This window comes from Vicia villosa, linkage group LG1, assembly GCF_029867415.1.
Source record: "Vicia villosa cultivar HV-30 ecotype Madison, WI linkage group LG1, Vvil1.0, whole genome shotgun sequence".
NCBI lineage: Eukaryota > Viridiplantae > Streptophyta > Magnoliopsida > Fabales > Fabaceae > Vicia > Vicia villosa.
The window spans coordinates 56,573,231-56,599,907 of NC_081180.1; the positions used below are offsets into that span (position 1 = coordinate 56,573,231).

Here is a 26,677-nt window from a genome sequence, read left to right on the forward strand (position 1 = left end):
ATAAATTTTAAAAATAAATATAATTTTTTAAATATAATGTTATTTTAATAAAATACATTTGGTCCCGTATGTTAACCTTGGGATTCATTTTGATCCCTTAACTTCAAAAAGCTTCATATTGGTCCTTTAACTTTTTAAAAGGTGTCATTTTAGTCCTTTTAGGTATATTAGCGACCAATTTTTGAGTTTTTCCGTAGCTAATATGACAAAAATGACTAAATTAACACCTTTTGAAGAGTTAAGGGACCAATATGGAATTTTTTGAAGTTAAGGGACCAAAGTGAACCCCGAGGTTAACTTACGGGACTAAAAAGAGTATTTTACCAAAAATATTGTTCATCGTGTATATATATATATATATATATATATATATATATATATATATATATATATATATATATATATATATATATATATATATATATATATATATATATATATATATATGATGGAGATATTTAGTTTAGAGATGAGTTACAAGTAGCATTGCTGTTATTGATAATATAAAGGGCAAGAGTATTTATTATACTCTAAATTATTATACTCTAAATCAATGAATTTGCTTATAAAAATATTGGAAGGAGGACTCATGAAATTTTCTAAATTATTACTGTATGTTAGTAGCTCCTCAACTACCTTATTGAGTAACACGTGACACGAAAGTATGATCCTGCACTAGTTTCTAAATCCACCTGTCCTCACAAGAAAAATATCCAAAAGAAATGGTCATTTTCATTTTCTATTAGAATATACCAGTTTCCCATTTTCTTTCAGGACCATTGATTCTCAACTTACTTGCAAACCACAAGAATACAAGTAACAACTTCAGATGACTTCAATGGAGGAATCATGGACTAATTGGTTATGTGAAATGGTAAAGTAAAATCACATTCTACTATATAAATTTGTCTTCATATTAACATAAATAATATTATTCTTTTTGTATGCTTAAAGTTTTTTATATTTTTCCAGGATCCATATGATTACAGTTTCATCAACCAATCAAGCATAAATGCAGACATTGTTAGTAGTTTTGAGAGAAACTTTGAGAGGCCTTCAAAGTTAGTCAAAACAGATTCTTCATCAACTTGCTCATACAATATTTCTTTTAAAAATGAAAATCCACAACCAATAAGAGTTGAACCAGCTTTTAAGCCAAGGTCCAAAACTACGAACTCAAAGAATGAACGAAAACGTGTTAATACTCAAGAGAGCAACAAGAAGAACGGTTCAGTTTCCAAATCTGCATCTCATCACATACCAGATCATATTATTGCTGAGAGAATAAGAAGAGAAAAGATTAGCCAACAGTTCATAGCTCTTTCAGCGCTTATTCCAAATCTAAAAAAGGTTCATTTTTGCTTAAACTCATTTGATTCAAATTTTTAAATATTTATATGCATGGAATTGAACTAATACTTTTATAGGTATTTTTCATCTATATTTATACATAATTAATAAATATATGTAAGTGATTATATATAGGCATGTCTTAACTCATAAGCAGCTTATGTACATTATTTTTTATATTAAATTAATTCGTAAATGTTTATATTGATAACCGCTTACATATAAGCTGCTAATCTATATATACAAATTAAACTTATTCTAATAATGTAATACATTTGTAGATAGACAAAACTTCTGTGCTATGTGATGCTATTAAGTATGTGAAAGAACTTAAGGAGCAAGTGAAACTGTTGGAGGAACAAAGCAAAAAGAACAGTCTAGAATCAATGGTGGATGAAGAATTTTCGTTCACTTCGTCGTGTAATGAAACCTCAAAAACAAATATGTCACTGCCAGAAGTTAAAGCTAGGTTGTCGGGTAAGAATGTGGTGATTCGAATCCTCTGTGAGAAAAATAAGGCAGTGATGGTGAATGTGTATAGAGAGATAGAGAAACTTCATCTCTCAGTTATTGGTGGGAGTTCATTGTCCTTTGGTTCGTTTCTTCTTGCCATAACCATCATCGCCAAGGTACATTTTTAATTAATTATTATTTTAGAGCTTAAGAACATACAACGTGTAAAAGTTGTTTTAACTTTCCCTTATCCATTATTTAAAAAAATATATATTATGATTTTTAATAGAATCTTATAAAAGTGGCACCAAGTACAACATATATTAAATGAGAAATGATAAGTGTACACTATTTCCTACACTTACCCCCTAATTGAATACAAAAAGTATACAAATTTATTTTTTAAATAATTTTGGTAGTCTTGAATTTTGTGCTGGAAAGATTTCTTTTGCTATAATTCAAGGTGTAAGATACGGTGTATAAAAAGTGGGTGTATAAATAGCATGGCTCATATTAAATTTCAATTATAACCATGTAAAAGTATTTTACAATAAAATATATTGCAATTTATTTTAGTTAGTATTTAATACTTCAATGATTCAGATAAATAATGAATATTTTTTCAGCTACTACACAGAAAATTTCTATAAATTGTGCCTAGCAGAAATCTAAAGCCCTGGACCGTCCAACACATAAATTATATCCAGCAAAATTTAAATTTGAAATTTTGAGAGACTCGCTCTCAAAATCCAAGTCTCAACTACTAGATGAATCTATAAAATTTAACAAAATTTATATTGATAAATATTAAGAAACCTCTTTCTTACTTACAAAAATTAATGTAAAATGGTTTTCTTCTAATAAAATGGAAGTAAATATAGTTTTGAAATATTTTATTATAATCTATGATTAGGGGTGGAAATAGGTCAGACCGATTACAGAACATACAGACTAGCTTATATAGGCTTAGGTCAGGCCAAATATTTTTTTTAAATAAAAAAGGCCTAGGCTTTTTATATATCTATTTAGTTAAAAAAAAAAAGTTAGGCCTAAAAAAAGTCATTTAAACCTATCAGACCGGTCTATTCAAATAAATATGTATAATTTTTTAATTATTATTATCTTATGTTTTGTACTTTCAATTAATATACATAAATAAAATTTGATTATCTTCAAGAACTTTTGAAAATAAGATGAAAACACCTGATAAACATAATTTTCATAAATTCTCTTAAACAAATACTCTCCCAGAACTTATGTTAATAGGTAAGTTTTTTTTGACAAAGTGTTAATAGGTAAGTTAAAATAAGTCAATGCAAACAAATTTTTAGTCTTTTAGTCTTTTAGTTTGTCTGTCTATTTAAACATCATTTTAATTGCTTATTTATATATGTCTAAAACAAATAGGCTTTTATGTAGGCTAATAGGTTAACCAGGCCTTCAAAAATGTCAGACTCAAGCCTAAAAATTAATCCTACGACAGGTTACATGTCAGACTTAGGCTACGATAATTTTGACAGGCAGACTTAAGTTTGACAAAGCCTAACTCGGTCCAGCCAATTTTCATCCCTATCTACGACCTCTAGTAATATTTATGAAAGAAAGATTACTTTTAAATTTATTAAATGATTAACTTTTTCATCTAATTATTTATTAAAATTAAAAAAAATAGAATTCACTTATCTACCATCTTAAAGTTTTGGACAGACAAGTGGTGTGTCTCCATAAAGGTGTATTGCTTAAAAAAATTCCACAAAATAAGAATGCTCTTCGTTCGACGTTCCTCCAATTGTTGGGCTAACATATTTGTCATTTTATAAAATGATATAATATAATTATATTTGAAGAAAATTTATTCTATTAGTACAATTTATAAATATGTTATATATTATTATATTTTCTAATATTTACCGTAATATTTATGAATACATTTTCAAGTACATGGTAGATTAATAAAAAAAAAAATATTGCCAATAATATTTTAATCGTAATTTTTTTGATAGAAACTTGATGTCAATAATAATATTTAAAGATGAATTCATTGTGTTAGAATGAACTCTTAAAAAAATTAGATAAAGGATAATAGTTATGCTATTTGTTTTTGCAGATATTAATATTTATTCTGTCTCACAAAATTGATCTATTTGTAATTGAGAAAAAGATTGTCCCATATTAAATTACTATGACATTTAGTTTTCAAAATAGTATTTAATATATTTTAAAATTATATCATCTATTTAATAACGTAGACCAAAATTTTTTGATAAATATTTTATGTATTGAAATCTTATAATATTGCAATCTTATACTATTTTAAGAGTTTAAATATAGCACAATTTGGCCTACATTATTAGTTACTCCCTCCGTTTTTTATTATAAGTCGTTTTGAAAAAATATTTTGTATTTAAATATAAGTCGTTTTACAATTTCAATGAATAATTAATGCTGTTTTTCCTATTATATCTTTAAATATTTATTATTCTCTCTCATTTCAATTATATAAATTTATCTTCCACATGTTATTAATGAAGGATAATTTTGTAAAAACCTTCGTAATTTCTCATTTTCATACAACAATTATTATTTTTCTTAATCTGTGTGAAAAGTCTAAAACGACTTATAATAAAAAACGGAGGGAGTAGATGATAAGATTGCAATATTATATTATTACAATTTTTTTAAGTTTATTTATTGCAATCTTGTATATTAAAATTGCAATATTTTTTAATGATATATATATATATATATATATATATATATATATATATATATATATATATATATATATATATATATATATATATATATATATATATATATATATATATATATATATATATATATATATATATATATATATATATATATAAAAGTATGTTGTTCCACTAATTGAAGTCACTGATGTCCGAGCACTAGTTTGTTTGTTTGTCAACAGATGGACGATGAATGGAACATGAGCATGGAGAAACTGGCGAAAACCCTGGGAGTTGGACTGTTGTAATTAAAGTTGTTTGTAGTTTGTACTAATGCGGTGGCAACAAGATCATGAATTCAGTGATCGTTGAAATAAATTTCACCAATAATTGCAACGTGGGAAGGAGAAGTAATGTACACGAAGTGGACTGTGTGGGGAGATTTAGACCTTGACGGAGAGGCTATCCATGTTCATTTATGGAAAATGGTGACGGGTCATGTGACTAATTCCAAAGTGCTAAATAAAAACAAATTTTAATTGATGTATTTTGAAAGTATAAGAAAACTTTAATTTTTTCGTAATTTACTATTCAATATCTCTAAAATTATAGGGTTTCAATCAAGTCATTCTATAATGAATCGCAAATGTTGCAAATGATCAGATATGTTGCGATAAGATGGGCATTAGAGATTGGAAAGATAAGTTTCTTCTAAAAATATGTTTATTTAATGCATTATAAATAGTTAATTTTTTTAAAAAAATATTGTATGTATTCAATTTGTTGAATATAAAATATTTTCTTTTTGGAAATTTTTAACTAATGTGTCTGAGACACTAGTTAGCAGCAGATTCATTAAAATATTATGTTTTTTAATAAGCAATTGATTATAGAATCATACTAGGAGTGTAACCCTTAAAAAAAATACTAGAAAGTATTTGTACAAAATAAAGGAAGTTTAAACCTTTTCATAATAAATAGATAAAAAATAATATTGGAACAACCAAAATAAATTTCATATGGTTTGGGAGATAGATTGTGGTTTGCGCATAGCAGTTTCAATCTGAATTTAAGGTATGAGCCCAAAAATATAACGGTTTACAGTAACATAAGAAAAGAGTCTTGTTTTATATAGATTGCATAAACTTTGAATTTTGGTTTGTTGTAATGAAAGTGTGTCTTGATGGTGGACTCTTATAAAATTTAAAAATGTTTATTGGTAGTTTTGGAAATTAACTTTCGGATTAGGGTTGACAACGGGTCGAGTCGGATCGGGTGCGGGTTTTGCACTACCCAAACCCGCACTCGAAATTGACACCCAAACCCAAACGCTATTCGGGTGGCAAAATAACACATGCGCCCACACCCGTTGGATTCGAGTTTTTTCACCCAAACCCGAACCCGCAACAAAATACATAAAATATATTTTTTTACAATTTTCCACAATATATATATATTTCGGGTTTTTGGTGCGAGTTTCACACTACCCAAACCCCACCCGAAATATCGGGTGGCACCCGAACCCAAACTCAGTCAACTCGGGTTTTCACCCGTTGACTCGGGTTCGGGTGCGGATGAGACACGTGGGTTTGGGTATGCTTGCCATCCCTATTTCGGATGCTCATAATATACACTAGAGGTAGCTAAACAGGCTACGGTCCGTTAGGCCGACCCGCCATAAAATAGTTGAGATTTTGAGTTGAGATATAGTAAAATAGTTTAGGATTTTGAGTTGAGATTTTGAGTCTGTCGTCCATTAAAGTCCGTCTCGGCTAAAATCTGCCGCCTGTCAATGCTCGCCAGGCTAAAAACCGTTCTGCCTATTCGTTCAGCCTGTCTCGCCTTAAATCCGCTCTTTTTTAATTAGTTATAGTAATTCCAATTTTTATAGTTTTATTTTATATATTTATTTATGAATATATGCAACATTTTTTAAGTAAAATTTATTAAAAAGATGTTTTATAAATAATTGTTCTAAAAAATAAGTAAAGAATTTAATTAAAAGGTAAAAAAAAGCATATTAATCTATTAAAAATAAAAATAAATAAATAAATAAATAATAGGCAGGCAAGTTCACCGTCCACCACCTCAGCGGAGGGAGTTAAATTTTTATTCTTATTTTCATTTTGAAGGCTTGCCTGTCCCGCTCTTTTTTTGTGGATTTAAGGCGGGTCGGACGACCTGTTTTACCACCCCTAATTTACGCTAAACACTTCGTAAATAAGTCACCTACATTTTATTAAAAATTTAATGAAAGGGTAAGTTTGTGCCCGGAGTATACACCTTGCAAAAAAAAGATTTATTGGGTGTTAAACACTTCGCAATAAAAAATTAAGAAAATAAATAAATTTAAGACGTTGAACACCTCGCATTATAAAAATAAAAAACACTTACCAACTCAATTGAAAATGGACGGAGAAGTCAATTGAGATGAATATATTTTGTAAATCGTCAACACAAGAGAATGTTGGTTTGACTCTCAATGTCAATGTAAGAATTGTCCAATTGATTAGTAAATCTGTTCATATTTGACAAGAATTTTGATTCAAATCTTCTTGTTTGAAGACTTTCTTGATCTATTATATATAATAGGTTTATAATTTATAAATATTAATTCGAACTCTATTGAATATCAAAGATGCAACACACAAAAAGTTATTATATAATAAAAAGAATGAAAAAAATGGATAGAGAATATAAAGTTTTCAAACACCATTTTTTGAGTTTCCATTTTCCATGAAACTTCTTGGCGTTATTAATTATTTTTTTTAAAAACACCATTCACCTGGTAAAACAAGTAGTAGTTGAGAGAGTTAAGTGAAAGTAGCCACAATTTGACCAAAGGGTGTTGTTACTGAGACAACAACGATCATATTCACACACACGTGCCTAATACAGAACCGGGTACCAAACGTGTCTTATTATTATGCTTCCTCTCTATAAAACAGACAGGTTGGTCAATTTATGGAGCATTATGCACCATCTCCACAAACAAATTAACTACAACACTTTCTTCTTTTTATTCTTCTACTTTTCTTCAACCAAGGTAACCCTTTCTCAACCAATAACTTACCCTTTTTCTTTGATATTAACAGGGAATGGAAGACACTGTTGGTGCACAATGAATAAAGATGGTGACAAAGAGAATAATAGAATAACGGCGCAAAAGAGATGAGAGAATAAATGTTGTATTCTACTTGCGTTGTTAATAAATGATAGCTACTACAAGGCTATTTATAAAAAAAAGAATCTTGTCACATAAGCCCTAAAACAGTAAACTTAGTGAACAAGTCTAAGGTACAAACAGTACTACAAAATACTAAAGTACCCTTACTACTAAACAGCTAAGCTAATGGGACCCAAAAGATAACATCTTCTGGTCAACGACATCTTCTGAATAACCATCAGAAGATTAGCCCACATCACAACTTCTGAATATTGAATTACTCTTCAATACCATCCCTTAATTCATATTCTTCACTCAAAGCTGACAACGCCAATTCCATCCCTCAAGAGCAGAAATTGATCCGTCTTGATTGCCTTCGTCAGAACATCAGCCATCTGCTTCTGGGTGCTACAGTGCACAACTTCTAATGTTCCATTCCGGACTTGGCTTCTCAAGAAATGATACTTAGTCTCAATATGCTTGCTTCTTCCGTGTAACACCGGATTCTTGGCAAGATTGATTGCAGACTTGTTATCAATCATCAGCTTCAGAGGCTTCTTCACCCTAATCTTCAGGTCTTCTAATAGATTCAGAAGCCACACAGTCTGACATGCAGCTACAGCGCCTGCGATGTACTCAGCCTCACAGGTTGATAGAGCAACAACAGGTTGCTTCTTGGAACTCCAAGAGATAGGGCCTCCCAGAAACATGAACAAATATCCAGAAGTACTCCTTCTATCAACTCTGTCTCCACACCAATCAGAATCAGAATAACTCAATAACTCTGATTCTTCCTTTCTCCCAGAAGGAAACAATATGCCATATTTCAGAGTTCCCTTGACATATCTCAAGACTCTGACAGCAGCTTGGTAATGGGACCACTTAGGTTTACTCATGAACCTACTAACCAATCCAACTGCATAGCATATATCAGGCCTGGTATTACACAAATACCTTAGAGAACCAACCAGCTGTTTGAATACCGTAGCATCAACATCTTCACCATCAGAATCAGAGTCCAACTTCTGATTCACTTCTGACGGTGTAACAGCAGCTTTGCAATTCTCCAACTTGAATTTCTTCAGAAGTTCTAACTCATACTTCAACTGATGCAGAATGATACCATCTTCTGAGTACAGAATCTCCATCCCTAGAAAATATGACATTTTCCCAAGGTCTGTAATCTCAAACTCATTCATCAACACCTTCTTGAACTTCATCAGATCTTCTGGACAACTCCCCGTAAGCAATATGTCATCAACATACAGACACAACAGAATCATATTCCTTCCAGAATGTTGCACATAAACTCCATATTCCATCTCACACTTCTGAAACCCTTGCTTCTTGAAAAATGAATCAATCTTCAAATTCCAAGCTCTGGGCGCTTGCTTCAATCCATACAGAGCTTTGTGTAATTTGTACACCATCCCTTCCTTATTCTTTTTCACAAAGCCAGGGGGTTGTGACACGTATACCTCCTCTTGTAATGGACCATTCAGAAATGCAGACTTTACATTCAGATGCATCAAGGACCAACCTCTGTTCGCAGCTAACGCAATCACCAGCCTGATTGTTTCATGTCTAGCTACAGGAGCAAACACCTCAAAGTAATCTAGTCCAGGTTTCTGAAGAAAACCTCTATCCACTAGCCTTGCTTTGTGTTTACCAACTGATCCATCTGGCTTCAGCTTTACTTTGAAAACCCATCTGACGCTGATGGCTTTCTTCTTCTTTGGAAGTTCTGTCAGCTTCCAAGTTTTGTTTCTTTCTATAGCCTCAAGTTCTTCTTTCATGGCATTCAACCAGACCTTCTTCTTGAGCGCTTCTTCTATACTCACTGGTTCAGAATCTACTAACATGGCGCACTGAATGACCTCTCCTTCTGAGTCAACTTCTGTGTCTTGCAACATGTCAAAATCTGCAAACCTTCTTGGTATAGTTCTGACTCTTTGTGGTCGCTGAGCTACTTCAGAGTCAGCTACTCCTGAGTCACCACCTCCATGATCATCTCCAGAAGCTTGTCCTCCAGACCCTATGTCTTCAGAGTTTTCCCTTCCAGAATCATGACTACCACCAGAATCTGGATCATCATCAGAATCTGGATCAGAATCAGATTCTCCTTCTGACTCATCTTCAGAAGATACTTCATCTTCTGACTCGTCTTCAGAAGATTCATCTTCTGACTCTAACTTTTCTTCAAAACTTATCTCTACATCAGAAGTTGGTTGAGACTCTCTCCAATCCCAAACTTCTGATTCCTTCACAGTGACGTCTCTGCTGACTTCAACTTTGTTAGTCTCTGGACAATAGAGCTTGTATGCACCTGTACTGTGGTACCCCACCAATAACATCACTTTGCTTCTATCATCCAGCTTCTTCCTTCTAGCTTCTGGAACGTGTTTGTAACACACAGAACCAAAAACCTTCAGATGACTAACACTTTGCTTCTCTTTAGTCCACTTCTCTAAAGGAACAATTTCCTTCAGCCTCTTCGTTGGACACCTGTTGAGCATATATGCTGCAGTAGCAACAGCTTCTCCCCATAGATTATGAGGAAGCTTCTTCTCTTTAAGCATACTTCTCGTCATATCAAGCAAAGTACGGTTTCTACGTTCAGCAAGACCATTGTGTTGAGGAGTATAAGGAGCAGTAACTTCATGCTCAATTCCATTATCATCACAGAACTTCTGGAATTCTGTAGAGTTATACTCGCCTCCACCATCCGTTCTGAGAATCTTTATCTTCTGACCACTCTGCTTCTCAGCCTTCACCTTGAACTTCTGGAATTCTGTAAACACCTCATTCTTAAACTTAATGAGAGTTACCCACGTCATTCTTGTGAACTCATCCACAAAAGACACAAAATACCTATTTCCTCCAAGTGAAGGTTCTGGAAATGGTCCACACACATCAGAGTGCACTACTCCCAGAGCATGCTTTGCTCTTGGAGCAACTTCTGATACAAATGGCAATCTGGGTTGCTTGCCTTTCATGCATACCTCACATGACTTCTCAGGCTTTACAATCTTAGGAATGCCACATACGAGCTTCTTAGAACTTAGATGCCCCAGACTTCTATAGTTCAAGTGCCCCAACCTCTTGTGCCACAGCTTACTATCACCTTCTGAGCCTTCAGCACTCAGACACTCTGTTTCAGCTGTTTCTACATTCACCTTGAATGTTCTGTTGCTTCCCTGTTCAGATTGCATAATCAACTTCTGATTGGAATCATACAACTTCAAGAGGTTGTTCTTCATAACAACTGAGAAACCTTTCTCAATAAGCTGACCCACACTCATCAGATTGCTTCTGATTCCAGGAACATACCAAACATCCTTGATCAGAACAGTCTTTCCATTCTTCACTTTGACTTTGACATTTCCCATACCTTCTGCATATAGGTACTTATCATCAGCACATCTGATCTTTGTCCTCCTTTCAGAGTCAAAGTCTATCAGCCATTGTTTGTTTCCAGTCAAGTGATTTGAACACCCAGTGTCCATATACCACCATTCTGACGAACATTTTTTCTCCGACTCTGAAGCCATCAATAGCACAGGTTCATCATCTGATCCTCCTCTGGCTATATTTGCTTCTTCTGATCTCCTTCCTTTGTTTGCCAAACAGTCTCTAGCAAAATGGCCAAACTGTTTGCAACAGTAACATTGAACTTTCTTCTTATCCTTTACCTTCTGATATCTCTTCTCATCAGAAGTTGAGGCTTCCTTCTGGAATCTATCACCACGTCTATGCTTCTGGTCCTTCTTGACAAAAGAAGCCTTCAGAGCTTGCTCAACTTCTCTCTCAGAAGTTCTCTCAGTCAGACGCAACTCTTGTGCTTCTAAACTGCTTTGCAACTCTTCTATTCTCATGGTTTCCAGATCTTTAGAATGTTCAATCGCTACAACAATGTAATCAAATTGAGGAGTAAGTGACCTCAATATCTTCTCTATGATTACTTGTTCAGAAAGAGTTTCTCCACAAGCCTTCATCTCATTAGTGATCACAATCACTCTAGAGATATACTCAGAGACTTTCTCATTGTTCTTCATGTTGAGATTCTCATATTCCTTTCTCAGGGATTGAAGCTTCACCTTCTTCACTGATACGTCACCACCGTAACATCTGACCAGTATATCCCACGCCTCCTTTGACGTCATAGAATCAGCAATCTTCTCAAACACATTCACATCCACACACTGATGGATGAAGAACAACGCCTTTTGATCTCTCTTCTTCATCTCTCTCTGCGCTTCTCTTTGTTCTTACGTTGCATCCGCTGCAACCGGAATATATCCTCCAGTGACAAGATCTAGAACATCTTGAGCACCAAATAATACACGCATTTGAATCATCCATCTATTCCAGTTTTTACCATCAAGAACTGGAAGTTTGGTATTCAAGTTGCTTCCACTCATCTTTAAACTTGTGCAGACAAAAACAGATTTCACTCACACTCACACAGTGTTTCCCAACCCACAAACAATCAAGAAAAATGTGATTCAACACAACTTTGTTTCCCAGAAACAAAATCAATCACACAGTCACACAAACTCACGTTCACTCGTGTTTCCCTGTGTTTGGAACCGGAGCTCTAGATACCAATTGTTGGTGCACAATGAATAAAGATGGTGACAAAGAGAATAATAGAATAACGGCGCAAAAGAGATGAGAGAATAAATGTTGTATTCTACTTGCGTTGTTAATAAATGATAGCTACTACAAGGCTATTTATAAAAAAAAGAATCTTGCCACATAAGCCCTAAAACAGTAAACTTAGTGAACAAGTCTAAGGTACAAACAGTACTACAAAATACTAAAGTACCCTTACTACTAAACAGCTAAGCTAATGGGACCCAAAAGATAACATCTTCTGGTCAACGACATCTTCTGAGTAACCATCAGAAGATCAGCCCACATCACAACTTCTGAATATTGAATTACTCTTCAATAGACACTAGTTTGTTGTTTAATAATAATGAATATCCAATGGATTCATTTTCATTCAACTTTGATGATATTTCATACTTCAACTCTTTCTCACCATCCACACCTGAGACTGAGAGTACTAATGCCTCTCATAGTAATAAGAGATTCCATTCCGAAAGCACACAAAACAACTATTTTCCCAGTGTAAGTCCTGATCAATCTGTTGTCTCTGCAACACCACCAACAAAGGCTTCTCCATCTTCCAAAATAATTTCTTTTGATAATATGGATAAGAAGACTAAGAAGCCTAAAACCGAGTCTGGCTATGGTGAAAACTTGAATTTTGGAAGTGAGTATGATAAACGAGAGAACAAGGTTGCGACAACGATAACCAACAGAAACCCGATCCAAGCGAGAGATCATGTAATAGCTGAAAGAAAACGAAGGGAAAAGCTTAACCAGAAATTAATTACTCTTTCCTCCATTCTTCCTGGACTCAAAAAGGTACTAATTAATTGCTTTAGGATAATGAAAATTGGAAATATTATTAATATCTTTATTCTTTATTACTATAATTCATAATGAATTATAATGAATGTGTGATTTTCATGCAGATGGACAAGGCAACTATTCTAGAAGATGCTATAAGTCATCTAAAGCAATTAAAACAACGAGTCAAGAGTTTAGAGGAACAAGTAGCTGATAGAAAAGTTGAATCTGCAGTTTATGTGAAGAGATCTATCCTCTTCTCCGATGATGATTGTGACGAATACTCAGACCAATCAGTCCCAAAAATAGAAGCAAGAGTTTCTTGAAAAAACATGCTCATCAGAATCCACTGTCACAATTCACAAACACAGCAGCCGAATTCCTACCGCAATACTCAACAAACTCGAAAAGCATCAGCTCACCATTCAGAGTAGTTCTTTTTTGCCATTTGGAAGTAACTATATTGACATAACCATTGTTGCTCAGATGAATAAAGAATATTGCTTGACTATAAAAGATCTCATAAAAAGCATTAGTCAAGTTTTGAAGGAGCTCGTTTGATCTTAAGTAACAAGTTCAAAGCAACAGAGTATCAATATGAACATTTGCTAATGAGTCATGACTATAGTCAATATCGATAGTGTATAGAAATAACCTTAGATTTTAATGGTTTTTTTGTTTGTTTTCATATCACACAGATTTTCTTTTCTTTTTTGGTTCATCATATTTGAACTATATATCTTAGCGTGCAGAGCTCAAGAGATGATAATGCAAAGGTGTTTTCCTTATTTTTTGCACTCCAGCATTTTCGAAAGTCTGCAGTTTTTTTTTTTTTAATAAGATTTGACTCTTCGGATTGATCTGTTTGTTCCCTCTTTCACGTTGTAAAGATTGAATGACGATGTTGAGCGTTTTTCTTTTAATACTGTTTTTTTTTTGTCCTTTTGTGATGTATCAATTCTATACGTATAAAGAATTCTTATCATTATTGTTTGTGACTAAATGACAACTTGTTCTATTTCAAATATAGTATTGGATTCGTATGTATGCATAATATCTTCAACTTAATATTCACGTTTAATTAATTGACAATGAACGAGATAAGCTCTGTAGTTTTAATATTTTTGACAATAAAAAATATCTATACATGATTAAAGAACTTCTACATAAATGATTCAATAGCTGTCTTAAATTATTTTGAATCAAAGCTGCGCATAAGATATACGATTTATTTTAAAAAAACTAGATATATGGCCCGTGCAACGCACGGGTTTGATTAGAATTTTTACCTCAATATTTTTTAAATGAAAAAATGTATTTAATTAATTATAGTTAATTATAATCTTATATTAAATTTGTTTTAAAATTGTATTAAACATAAATAAAATTCTAACATTATGAAAATATTTAATGATATATATATATATATATATATATATATATATATATATATATATATATATATATATAAGATTCAATTATGTTTTTTAAATTTGAAATATAAGTCATATTTACGTGAATAATGCAATATTTTAAAAAAAATGTTATATTAATTTGTTTGTATATATTATTTGTGATTAATATTAAATTTATAATACGTATAAGTGTTTAATCTATAATTTGCAAAACCTAAGAATTTTTTTATTTAATGTCAAGTCCAAAAAAGTTTTAAATCATATATTCTTTAGATTTTTTTTAAAATTATAATAAATTATACCATATTGATTTTTTCTTTAGTGTTCCTATGTTAATTAAGTAACTTCATTTTTATTCAAAAAAAAAAGTAACTCCATTTTATATTTTCATGATTTTTTTGTTTGTTTATTATAGTGGAAGAGATATGTTGTGACATGACTGATAAATTGTTTATTTTATGAGATATAAAAAATTATTATTTATTATAAAAAACTATTATTTATTATGGGTTAATGTTTATCAGTAATGAATAGAAATTTTTTATATAATCATGTCAATAAATTAATTATTTTCACATCAATAATTTAATTTAATTTTATTTAATTAAAGAAAAAATGATTTTGAAAATAAAAATGAAATTTTAAAGAGTTTTTTCTCAATTTTATATGCATGGATGATTCTAAAATTTATTAATTTAGGTTATTAATTTTTTAGCCAAACTATCTTAATTTTTTTTATTAAATAGTGATATTTAGTTGTCACTATGATAAGTCATCATATTTTTCATCCATTTAATAAAATAAATCAATTATTCATAATACATATTATTTGAATATTACAATAAATCAAATACTCTATTATTACGTAACTCTTAAATAATATTCAAAGTTATGTAACTAACAACTAAATCAATTATAACATTATATTTAATTTTATTTTGCAGTTTTAATTCTCGTAAATAATTATATAACTTAAAAGGACATTTAGAGATAGTTAATAATTATTATCATATTAATAACAATAATATAATAATAATAATAATAATAATATAATTTATACAATTCAATTGATGTGTAAAATAAAATAAAAATTATACCTTTTATTCATATAAAAAGATGTTATTATTAAAATGATGCATAACAAAAATCAACTTTCTTTTACTATAATTCTTAAAAAAGAGAGAAAAACTATAAACATAAAAATAAATTTCTTCCCGATGAATAGGAGTTGTGAATCAGAAGATTGTTATTGGTGGAGGCGAGCTTTGACATAAAATCTACAATTTGATTTAACTTTACGGAGGATGTGGATAACATCAGTGTTTTTAAATAAGATATTTTGATATTCTGGATGACTCCTAGTTCTGCTCAAAGGAAAGTGTGAGTGATACCACCAAAACTATAAATAATAATACACGAACAAACAATTGAGAGAGTTCCAATGAAAAGTGAATAAGACTGAGTTCCAATGGAAAAGTTAATATGATTGAAAAATAAATCTTTGAATCGTGGTTATAAAGACTGAGTGGTTATGAAAAAATAGAAAATTGAAAGGATACCATAAAAAATAATAATGTACGAAATTTAATAATGTTTTAATGAAATTTAAGTGTTTTGTAACAAAACAAAAGTAAACGTCTATTTTCTACTCTTTTAAACAATTCTAGATCTTTCTCCACATCACACCACACCAACACTCTTCTCACACAAACCCTCCTTTTTCTTTCTTTCAATACTCTCCTTCCGTGCTCGTGTGCACCTTCAAAAAGGATAAGAAGATGGCCGATTGGGGTCTGGTGATAATCGCGGTGGTGCTGTTTGTGATTTTGTGTCTAGGTCTGCTGTTTATGAACAAATTTTATTTTGTGTCTTCAAAATACACCTGAAAAAAATATAATCAATCAATAGCAAACTTCAATAAATATTAGATGAAAATAACAAAGACCCAATTTATGAAATGAAAATTGAGAGATTGAAAAAGTTTTGTGAACAAACCTTATTTCGTGTCTTCAAATACACCTAAAAACATAATAACAAATAACAAAATTAATAAATATTAGAAAAAAATAAGAAAGAATCAGTTTGCAAAATTACATACTAAAAAATTGTATGCTCCAAAGAATATTGATAGCGTGATTTGAATGCGTGCAAGGAGCTTCTATTACAAAATGACATGTTAAGAAGAGTAGTGAAGTCAAGGTAAAATCTGTTATGGCTAAACTATATGAAAATGAGGTTAGGACTAAAATTAAAGATGGGATCCCTTGCAAAATTACCTGCATTATATAGTGGCGGTTTTAGTTATTAAATTATTAATTATGAAAATAGAAACCATTTCTATTATATGACAATTTAATTAATAAATTATTACTGTGACGTTTTATATTTAATTTAATTATTAATTATGAAAAAAACGGTTTGAATTATTTAGCAATTAAATAGTTAATTATTATTGTGTTTAATGTGTTTTATTAGTGTCATTAATAATAGTAATAATAATAATAATACAATAAATAATTAATAAATTAAAAATAATAATTAAAACAATTATTTTTTATATGCAAAATTATTAGTTAGTAGACACCATATAGATATAGATTCACTTCAAATTAATTAGGTGCTTTGGTTTATTTGTTTGATGGAGTTTGACTGGTAACCTGGTAGCCTGGATCTGTATGAGGATCGATTTTGCTTTGTAATGTGATTTTTGAGGAATAAATAAATTTCTATTCTCGAAAAAAAAAATAGTTAGTAGGATGATTATTTAGTGGTTTTCAGTATCCATATTTTGTTTATAATTTAATTATTAATTATGAGAATAGAAAGATTTTCTATTATTTAAAAATTTAATTTATTAATTATTATTGTGAAGTTTTATTTTTAATTTAATTATTATTTATGAGAATAGAAATGATTTATGTTATTTAGTAATTTAACTAATTAATTATTATGTGTTTAATGTATTTTATTAGTGTCATTAATAATAAAAAAATAAAATAAAAAATTACTAAATTGAAAATAATAATTTTTTAATGCCAAATTATTAGTTAGTAGGATAATTATCAAAGAAATAATACTTTAATAATTAAAAGAGATAGTGGAATAAATAAATCAGTGTTATCAAAGAAATAATAATAGTTTTATAGTTAAAAGATATAGTGAAATAAATAAATAATATTAAATAAATAAAAATAATTTTTTAATTTATAATTAAAATTGGGATAGAAATATAAATCTTATTATTATTATTATTATTATTCAAATCTCATAAATTACATCAATTTTAAGATATTAAAATTATATGAATTATATTAATATTTTTAAATTGAAAAAAATGTGAGAATGACACGTAAGCTTTTATCTAGGGTTTTATCTTTTGCATTAACTTCTTTTTATGAGTTTTTTAAAAAATTTAATTCTAAAGTTTCTTAGAATTTTTATATTCCAGAACTATATTCTTTTAATTTATTATTATTATTATTATTATTATTATTATTATTATTATTATTATTATTATTATTATGCATTATCTAAACATAAATTATTAATTTAAATTTAAAATAATTATTTTTTTAATTGGGAAAAGAGAGAAACTTTTTTTTAGTGTTGGGAGAAATGTTTAATTAATTACAGTTTTTTATTAATGATTATTAAGATAATAGTGATTTTTAGTGTAAGAACCGTTACTTTTTACATAATAAAAATTATATATATATATATATATATATATATATATATATATATATATATATATTGGATTAAACTAAAATAACGTTTTGTTATATTTTAAATGTTATTATAATATTTTATTCTTTATAAGCTATTAAATGTATTTTTTTTAGTAAATTTTTTTTACTTTCTATTTTTATTGAAATTAATATTAAATTTAATAGGATTGCAATAATAAATAAATAATTATGATTTACATAAATCATACTATTTTAATAGTGAGTGTTAGATATTATATTATTATTATTATTTTATTTTATTATTATGATTAGCTAAATATTAAATTATTATTTATTATTTTTATTATTATATTATATTATTAATACAATATTATTAAGTTGTGGTAGTATTATTATTAATAATAGTAGTGGTTGAATATTATTATTATTATTATTATTATTATTATTATTATTATGATATTAGTTATTTGTATAATTATAATTTGTATTTAGAATTTTTGGCAAATGACATGTGGCGAGAATTGTTGCTAAGAAGACATGTGGCTAGGGTTGCCATCATGACTTCTTTGCATTTAGATTAAGTAGATTAATTCTACTTAATATTAAACTATTCCTCAATTTGCAAACGACACGTTGTTGGATGGTGATAGGGGTGGCAAAACGGGCCGCCCGCCCCGCCCGCCGCCCGCCCCGCCTTATGCCCGCCAAAAAATGAGCGGGGCGGGCATGCCCGCCAAATAAAATGGGCATCAAAATCATGCCCGCCCCGCCAAGATGGCGGGTTGGCGGGTGGCGGGCTTACCGCCTATTTTTATTTATATTTTTTTAATAAATTATTATGCTTTTTTTACCTTTTAATTAAACTTTTCACTTATTTTTTAAAACAATTTTTTATAAAAGTAATTTTTTAACAAATTTACTCTAAAAAATATTACATATATTTATAAATAAATGTATAAAATAAACCATCAAGAATTGAAATTACTAGAATTAACTAAAAAAAGAGTGAGTTTTGGAGGAGGAGCGGGTTTTGGCGAGCGGCGGACTTTGGCGGGGCGGGTATGGCGGGTGGCGGGTTTTGGCGGGGCGGGCTTTGGCGAGCGGCGAGCCTAAAATCCCAACCCAACCCGCTAATTTTTGGCGGGTGCGCGGGCGGCCCGGCGGGCCCCGGCCCGTTTTGCCACCCCTAGATGGTGAGGTTAATTACATTGGAAAGCAAGTTTGGGCCATTAAAGCGGTTCTAAGGTGTTTCAAATTGATTTCAGGTCTTGAAATCAATTTTTACAAATGTAAGCCTATTGGAATAACTACGAAACTCAATTTTTTAGAGGCAGCTGCATCTTTTCTCTCTTGTAGGGTGGAAGGTAATAAATTCAACTTTCTAGGCATACCTATCGAATCCAATCTGAAAAGGATTTCGGCTTGGCAACCGCTTTTAATTAAGATGAAGAAGCGATTAACGAGTTGAAAAGGGCGCTTTCTTAGCCTAGGAGGTAGAATTACTCTCCTAAAATTTGTCTTGTGTTCTCTTTCTATTTTTACGCTTTCTTTTTATAAGTTGCCGGTGAAAATAGCTAAAGAAATCACAAAGCTTCAGAGTAATTTCTTGTGGGGTGAAGCGGAGGATCGTAGAAAGGTGCATTAGGTGGGATGGAAGGATCTGTGGAGGCCTTTGAACAAAGGAGGTTTGGGTTTAAAAAGTATTCAAGATTTCAATGTGGCTCTTCTTCTCAAGTGGAGATGGAGGATATGGGGGCAAATCATCAATCCTAGAATTTTCAAAATCCTCTTGGTGGGTAGATATTGCTACTATTGAAAAGAAGCTTAATGATCTTGTGTTTTCCAAAAACCATAGGATTGTTGTTGGGAATGGTTTTAGTACTTCTTTTCGGTTTTCTATTTGGACGGGGGATGTTTGTCTTGAAGATCGTGTTCCATTGTTGCTTTTGGAATTGCGCCTTAAAAAGGTCATTGTCGCAGGAATAGGGGGTGGATCGAAGGAGAGTAGGAGGTGGGAAGATTTCGGTTTATCTCCTGTTTCGATTACTGCAACCGTTGAGAGTTTGGGGGATTTACTGCTATTTTTTCCGCAAATGCCCGCGTTTCTGCTACTGAGGTTTAGGTTTTTTGGCAGCCGGATGTGGTTTATGGTTTAACTGTTAGTTATTGTTTTAAATTGATTGCAGGAGCTTATTTCTCCACTGGCCCTAGTAATCAGAACGATTCAGCTTAGCAGAAGCTTTGGAAATTAAAGATGCACCTTCGAAGATTAAGGCTTTCGGTTGGCGTTGCTTTTTTAATAAGCTTCCTACACGAAATCTATTTAGGATTAGAGGGATTATTTCTTCGAAACCAAATCTAAAATGTGTTCTTTGTTTGACACTAGGGGAATCTCTATGGTATTCTATTTTGTTATGTAGTGTTGTTAGGTTGATTTGGAAGGATAAAGGGGAATGGATTGGTTTTGTTGATCAATAATGTGGTTGTTTCAAAGATAGTCTTTTGAGATGGCAATTTCTCTTTTGCAAATCTCAAAAAATGAAATCTGGAAAAGAAGGAGTTATTTGGTTGGCTATCTCCTGGAATATTTGGTTATTAAATAACGAAATTATTTTCGAAAAGCAGGGTTGAAACGTCATTGAGATTATTTGAAATATTAAAATTACAGTTTGAAAGTGGTATTTTATTGACGATATTACTAGACTCAATTGTAATTAATTTCTACGAATTTAGCCAAAATCCGGTGTTTTATCTTTTGTAGGAACAATTGATTAATAATTTCTCTTTTATTGAGTTGTTGAGTTGTTTTAAGAACTTTTATAATCGGAATTGAGAATCTTAGTTCTCTTATCTATAAATATTGCTAAAAAAGAAACATGAAAATAGAGAATGTTAGTTTGACTTTCAATGTCAATGCAAGAATTGTCCAATTTGATAAGTGAATCTGTTCATATATGACAAGAATTTTGATTTAAATCTTCTTGTTTGAAGATTTTATTGATGGGACTATATGTAAATAGGTTTATAATTTATAAATATTATTTCGAATTCCATTGAACATCGATGATCCAACACACAAAAGTTATTATATAAAGTGAATGGAGAATAAAAAGTTTTCAAACACCATTTTTTGTGTTTTTATAAATAAAAAATTACTTTGAAAATCCCCGTTCACCTGATAAAACAAGTTCTAGTAACTTAGAGCATCTCTAATGGTGCAACCCATTTTTGAGTTTTTTATGGGTCCCACTAGCCACATCATCTTAAAATAATTTTTATAATTTTTATTTTAATTGTATAATTTTAAAAAGTTATTATTGGGCCCACAACTTTACCTCATAAACTAATTTGATTGGGTACCACAATTTTTTCATAGTTGCATTGCAATGCAATGGTACTATGATGTGGCATGTCTAAGTGGAGAACTTATTAGAAAGAACTACCATTGGAGATGGTCTTAGTAAGTTGTTGAGAGTTCAGTGAAAGTAGCCACAATTTGACCAAATGGTGTTACTAAGACAAGAACCATCATACTGACACACATGTGCCTAAAACAGAACCGGGTATGAAACGTGTCTTACTATTATGCTTCCTCTCTATAAAACAGACAGATTGGTCCATTTATGGAGCATTGTGCACCATCATATTCACACACATGTTGGTTTAGTACATTTTCTGATGTGCATGCTAATGAGTCATGACTACAGTGTATACTCTCTCCGTCTCATAATAAATACTATTTCATTAGCATTTTTTTATGTCTCAAAATAAATGTCTCTTTAGAATATGAATGTAACATTTATTATTTTTTTCACTACTATACCTCTATATATTAATTTTCACGTTTTTCAACAACTTTATTACTACTCCGGCCTGATTTATAAGCAAAAGTGTTCTTTTTAGGTTCATTGAATAATGAATGTATCTAGTCTACATAACAGAAGATACATTTATTATTCAATGAATCCTAAAAGAGAATCTTTGCTTATAAATAAGGTCAGAGCGAGTACTTATCATAAATAAGGGTATTTTAGTAAATGATATTAGTTTTCTCATTAAAATCAACACATCTAATCATTTTCTTAAGAACCGTAATTTATCATGAGACGGAGGGAGTATAGTCTATAATGATTTTGTTTAGTTTTAATTTCACAGTCATTTTCTTTTCCTTCTTTTGGTGCGTCATTTGGGGGTTTCCTTACTTTTTGCACCGTGGCATATTAGGGACTCTGCAGATTTTTTTTTCTTCAAACAAGAGGGATTTTTAAAAAGATTTGACTCGTCAGATTGATCTAGTTGATCCCTCTTTCACGTTGTGAAGATTTAATGCCGATATTGATAGTTTCTATTTTTATACGTTTTCTTTTGTCGCTTTGGAATGTGTCAATTCTATAAAACTCTTATGATTATTGATTGTGAGACTAAATGACAACTTGTACAATTTCAAATATAGTATTGGATTCGTGTGGATGCATAATATCTTCTTCATAATCAATGACATAAACTATGTGCTTTTATATAATTTTGAAGTTATAATGATTAAATAGCTACCTACAGAAATCATAAACGATCCGAAAATGAATACTTTAACAATTTTTTATTGTTTTATAAAAAATGTTGGCTAATTACTATATTAAGGTGATACTTTATCGTTTGATCAGAGGTTACTATAGACTGGTATATAATTACAAATAGAAACACACGGTATACACAACTATAAACCGTCACATACACCATTTCTTAATTTATAAGGTTAAATATGTTTTTGGTCCTCATAAATAATTTAAATTTCATTTTTATTCTTATAAAAAATAATATATTTTAATTTCTACAAAAATTTTATGAATGTAGTTTTATTTCTTACTATTTTTTAACATTTTGAGAATGATTTAATTATTCTTAAACTTATAAATTTTTTAATAATTCTTTTTAGAGTTTAATTTTTATGCACTGACAGTGTAAAATCATTTTACACTGTCATTCAATAGAAAACTAACAAAGTGTTTTGTCATTAAAAGAATTTTTAATTTAAAATATGATTTATTCTGATACAAGATTGTGATTGGTTGAAAGTGTAAAATAATTTTACACTGTCAGTATATGAACCTTTTTCTCTTTTTTTATACGTGTTTAGAATACTATAACATATTTCTTTGCCAAATTATTGAATTTTTTAAAATGAAAAATAATTAAATATGAATTTTTTAAATTTCAAAAGACAATGATAAAAGTAATGCAAATCTCGACTTAAAAATCAAATTTTGAGTTCTTTTTTTCGAAGAACTTTTTATAACGTTCTAAACATATATGTAAAATGATCATTCAAAAATATACATCGGTTTAATAATAGGGACTAAAAGTACGTGTATAATAATTTTGTAGAGACTAAAACATGTCATTTTTTTAAATAGGGATCAAAAACAAAATTTGATAATTTTATATGGACCAAAAACATACTTAACCCTTTATTATAAGTAAGATTAACGAATATTTAATACCAATTAGTTTACGGAAACGAATTTGACAATACTAGTATTTATGAGTATCTGTATTCCTTAATAATTTTTAAAACTACTTTATTTTGTTAAATCTAAAACTATTATTATTATTATTATTATTATTATTGTTATTATTATTTGTATTTGATAAAAAAACATACAATAAGGATAGCTCTTGTTGCGTACTGATATTAGAGTGAATTCACACTCAGTTAAGGTGGTTTGCATCTTTCTATGCGGTGGAGAGGGAGTTGACCTGCAAGGTTAACTCTTCAACGCTCAAGTAAAAGAGTGAAAATGAAGTTTTAAGGGGAAAGATTTGAGTACTTGTGAAGTGGCACGCTTCCATCTCTAAATAAGCAAGATGATTGATAATTGCACGCGCGTGGAACAGTGTTGGATGTGATATAAGTATACCAAGGACTCTTTCCGCTTTTGTTTGCAAAGGTGTTTTTACCAATCTTTAACGGACATCGGCCTCGCAGTTGACTGATAGGTTCTTCCCTCGGATGAATATAAGAGGATCTGCAACTGATATAACAGATGTACTATCCCTTTTCATGAATGTTTGTTCTCCATCATAGGCTATCGTCTTCTTTTTAACGAATTTGTCGTTGGTGTATTAAATCATTTGTAAACCTCTCTTTCATAGTTACATTCAGTGAACTAGGAATTTGTTAAAGACTTCCAGCACTAGTGCTAATATAAAGGAAGTACAAGGTTCAAAATAAATCCACTTATGAAAAGTTTCTAATTTTTTTTTTAGGTAGCATATTCAATACTTTGGAGCTTATTGTGACATCATGAAGTACTTCGATATTCTTTTTATCTTGGTTATCACTTTAGGCGAGGACTTGCATCCAAAGATGTGTCACTTGGAACCTGATCCCACCTCTGTTTGTTCGAGCATCATAAGTATGAGACTCAAAGTCACTACTTGACGAGAGCTGAGTCTTATGCTTACAAGGAATGAGACATGTCCCTAAAGGAATTATACTTATTTCTCATGTCTATTTGAGGAAGCTCGATAAAAAAATTGATTGAATTGGCTTTTCATAATCATCGCACTTTGGATGTTTTGACATTCAGAGCTGCTGGTAGAGGGGAAACTTTCTTACTTGATTGTCGTCGACGGGAGGGGAGAAATTCAAGAAACGGTTTGGTGATCTTATAGTCGAGCGAAATCAGTATTTGGAGATAATCTGAGGTGCTTCCAACAAATTCATGATGATATAGGTCGTTGTGGAGTCTACAAAGTATCTCTTCACTCTGATGGAAAAAGGTACAATATCTTGCCTAAAATGTAGCTGAGAAGAATGAAGTTTTGACTTCTGTTCATGCATCATTTTCCAAGACAGCAGCTGCTCCAGAATAAACAAACTGGTCCTCGGATCATGTCCGAAAAAGGATAGAAAAACTCGGGAAAGTTAGAAGAAGTTCGAGGACGGTCTTAGTGCGATAAATTAAAATGAATAAACTTATTATTATATTGTATTTTTTTTTGTACTTTGTATTAAAATATAAATATGAAGCCCTTATCGTTAAAATGGTCCTCTCCCTCGAGATGGGAGTGTCGAATCTAATGACCAAAAGTGACTCCCAATTGGTGGAAACTGGGACGAGCGTCCCCAATGCTAAGATGCCTACATGATCATGAAGTCACCATAGTCCTTGCTAAGGTTCATCACTGGGCTTGTAGCATCCACATTGGTGCTCGAGCCTTGGCCTATAAGTTTCTAAGGGCGGGCTATTATTTTCCCACTCTATTGAAGGATAATATAAAATTTATCAAGAAATACTACAAATGTCAAAGGCACACGAATCTACATCATGCATCATTTGAGCTTCATCATTATGTCTCAACGCCTTGGCCAATATACACATGGGGAGTGGACATTTTAGGCCCTTTCCCCTGGAACCTAGGAAGCTAAAGTTTCATATAATTAGATTAGACTATTTCACAAAGTGGATATAAGCTAGAGCTGTCTACATGATTAGAATAGAAAAGGTCTGTCGTTTTTATTGGCAGCTACTCATTCGAGACAATAGAAATCAATTTTCCAGTGCTATCGTGATATATTTTGTCATGACTTAGGAGTGAAAACAAAGTTTATTTCCATTGTCCATCCAAATAAAAACTCACAGGTTAAATAAACAAACAAGTGATATTGAAGGGGGTTAAGAAGAAGTTAGATGACGCCAAAGAACTCTGGGTTGAACAACTTCACAAAGTGTGATGGTTATTCTATACCACCCCTCATTCGTCCACCAAAGAAACTCTATTCACAATGTTAGGCTAAATTACCTCCTAGGTCCTTTAACTTATTTTAATCGTAACAAGTTAGTCCTTTATGTTTTTTTCGCTACATGTGGGTCATTTATGTTAACTAACGCATGTACCGTTGACCTTTTTTCTGTTTTGTTTTGTTCTATTAATTTTATTTTAATTTCTAAAATTCATATTAAATTCGTTTTTGGTCTAAAAATTATGAAAAAATTCCTAAAAATATTTTTTTATCATTTTACACTTCATGTAATTTTATGAGAATTTTTTTTTGTTTTATTATTTTTCCTTAATTTCTTTTTGGCTTAATTGCAACTTTAGTCCCCTTATTTTGTCTTTTTCTTGATTTTGATCCCCCTATTTTAAAAACCACTATTTTAGTCACTTTTTTAAGTTTTTTGTGCAATTTTCGTCCCCCTATTTTGTTTTTTTCTGCAAAATTAGTCCCTATTGTTGTCCCTTTTTCAACATAAAACTCAAAAGGGGGACCAAAATCGTGGTTTTAAAAATAGGGGGACCAAAATCGAAAAAAAGATAAAATAGGGGGACCAAAGTTGCAATTAAGCCTTTGTTTTTTTGTGTGTATTTTAATTAGTTTAAAAATATTTTATGCACTAAATTTTTTTGAAAATTTTATTATATTATCCTATGATGGTCTCTAACCTGTGTTAAGTGACATATCAGTACCATTAGTGTCACTTCAACGTT

At 30.7% G+C, this 26,677-nt stretch overlaps 2 protein-coding genes across 2 annotated transcripts; both read left to right on the forward strand.

Moving 5' to 3' along the window:
- Positions 1-751: 751 nt before the first annotated feature.
- LOC131606808 (transcription factor bHLH18-like) lies at positions 752-5,042 on the forward strand. Its single transcript, XM_058878930.1, has 4 exons — positions 752-874; positions 973-1,350; positions 1,632-1,979; positions 4,739-5,042. Exons 1-4 carry the CDS (start codon positions 830-832, stop codon positions 4,802-4,804), a joined length of 837 nt encoding a protein of 278 aa, XP_058734913.1. The 5' UTR covers positions 752-829; the 3' UTR covers positions 4,805-5,042.
- A 7,804-nt stretch (positions 5,043-12,846) lies between these two features.
- Positions 12,847-13,879, forward strand: LOC131606818 (transcription factor NAI1-like). Its single transcript, XM_058878936.1, has 2 exons — positions 12,847-13,098; positions 13,209-13,879. Exons 1-2 carry the CDS (start codon positions 12,880-12,882, stop codon positions 13,407-13,409), a joined length of 420 nt encoding a protein of 139 aa, XP_058734919.1. The 5' UTR covers positions 12,847-12,879; the 3' UTR covers positions 13,410-13,879.
- Positions 13,880-26,677: the final 12,798 nt, after the last annotated feature.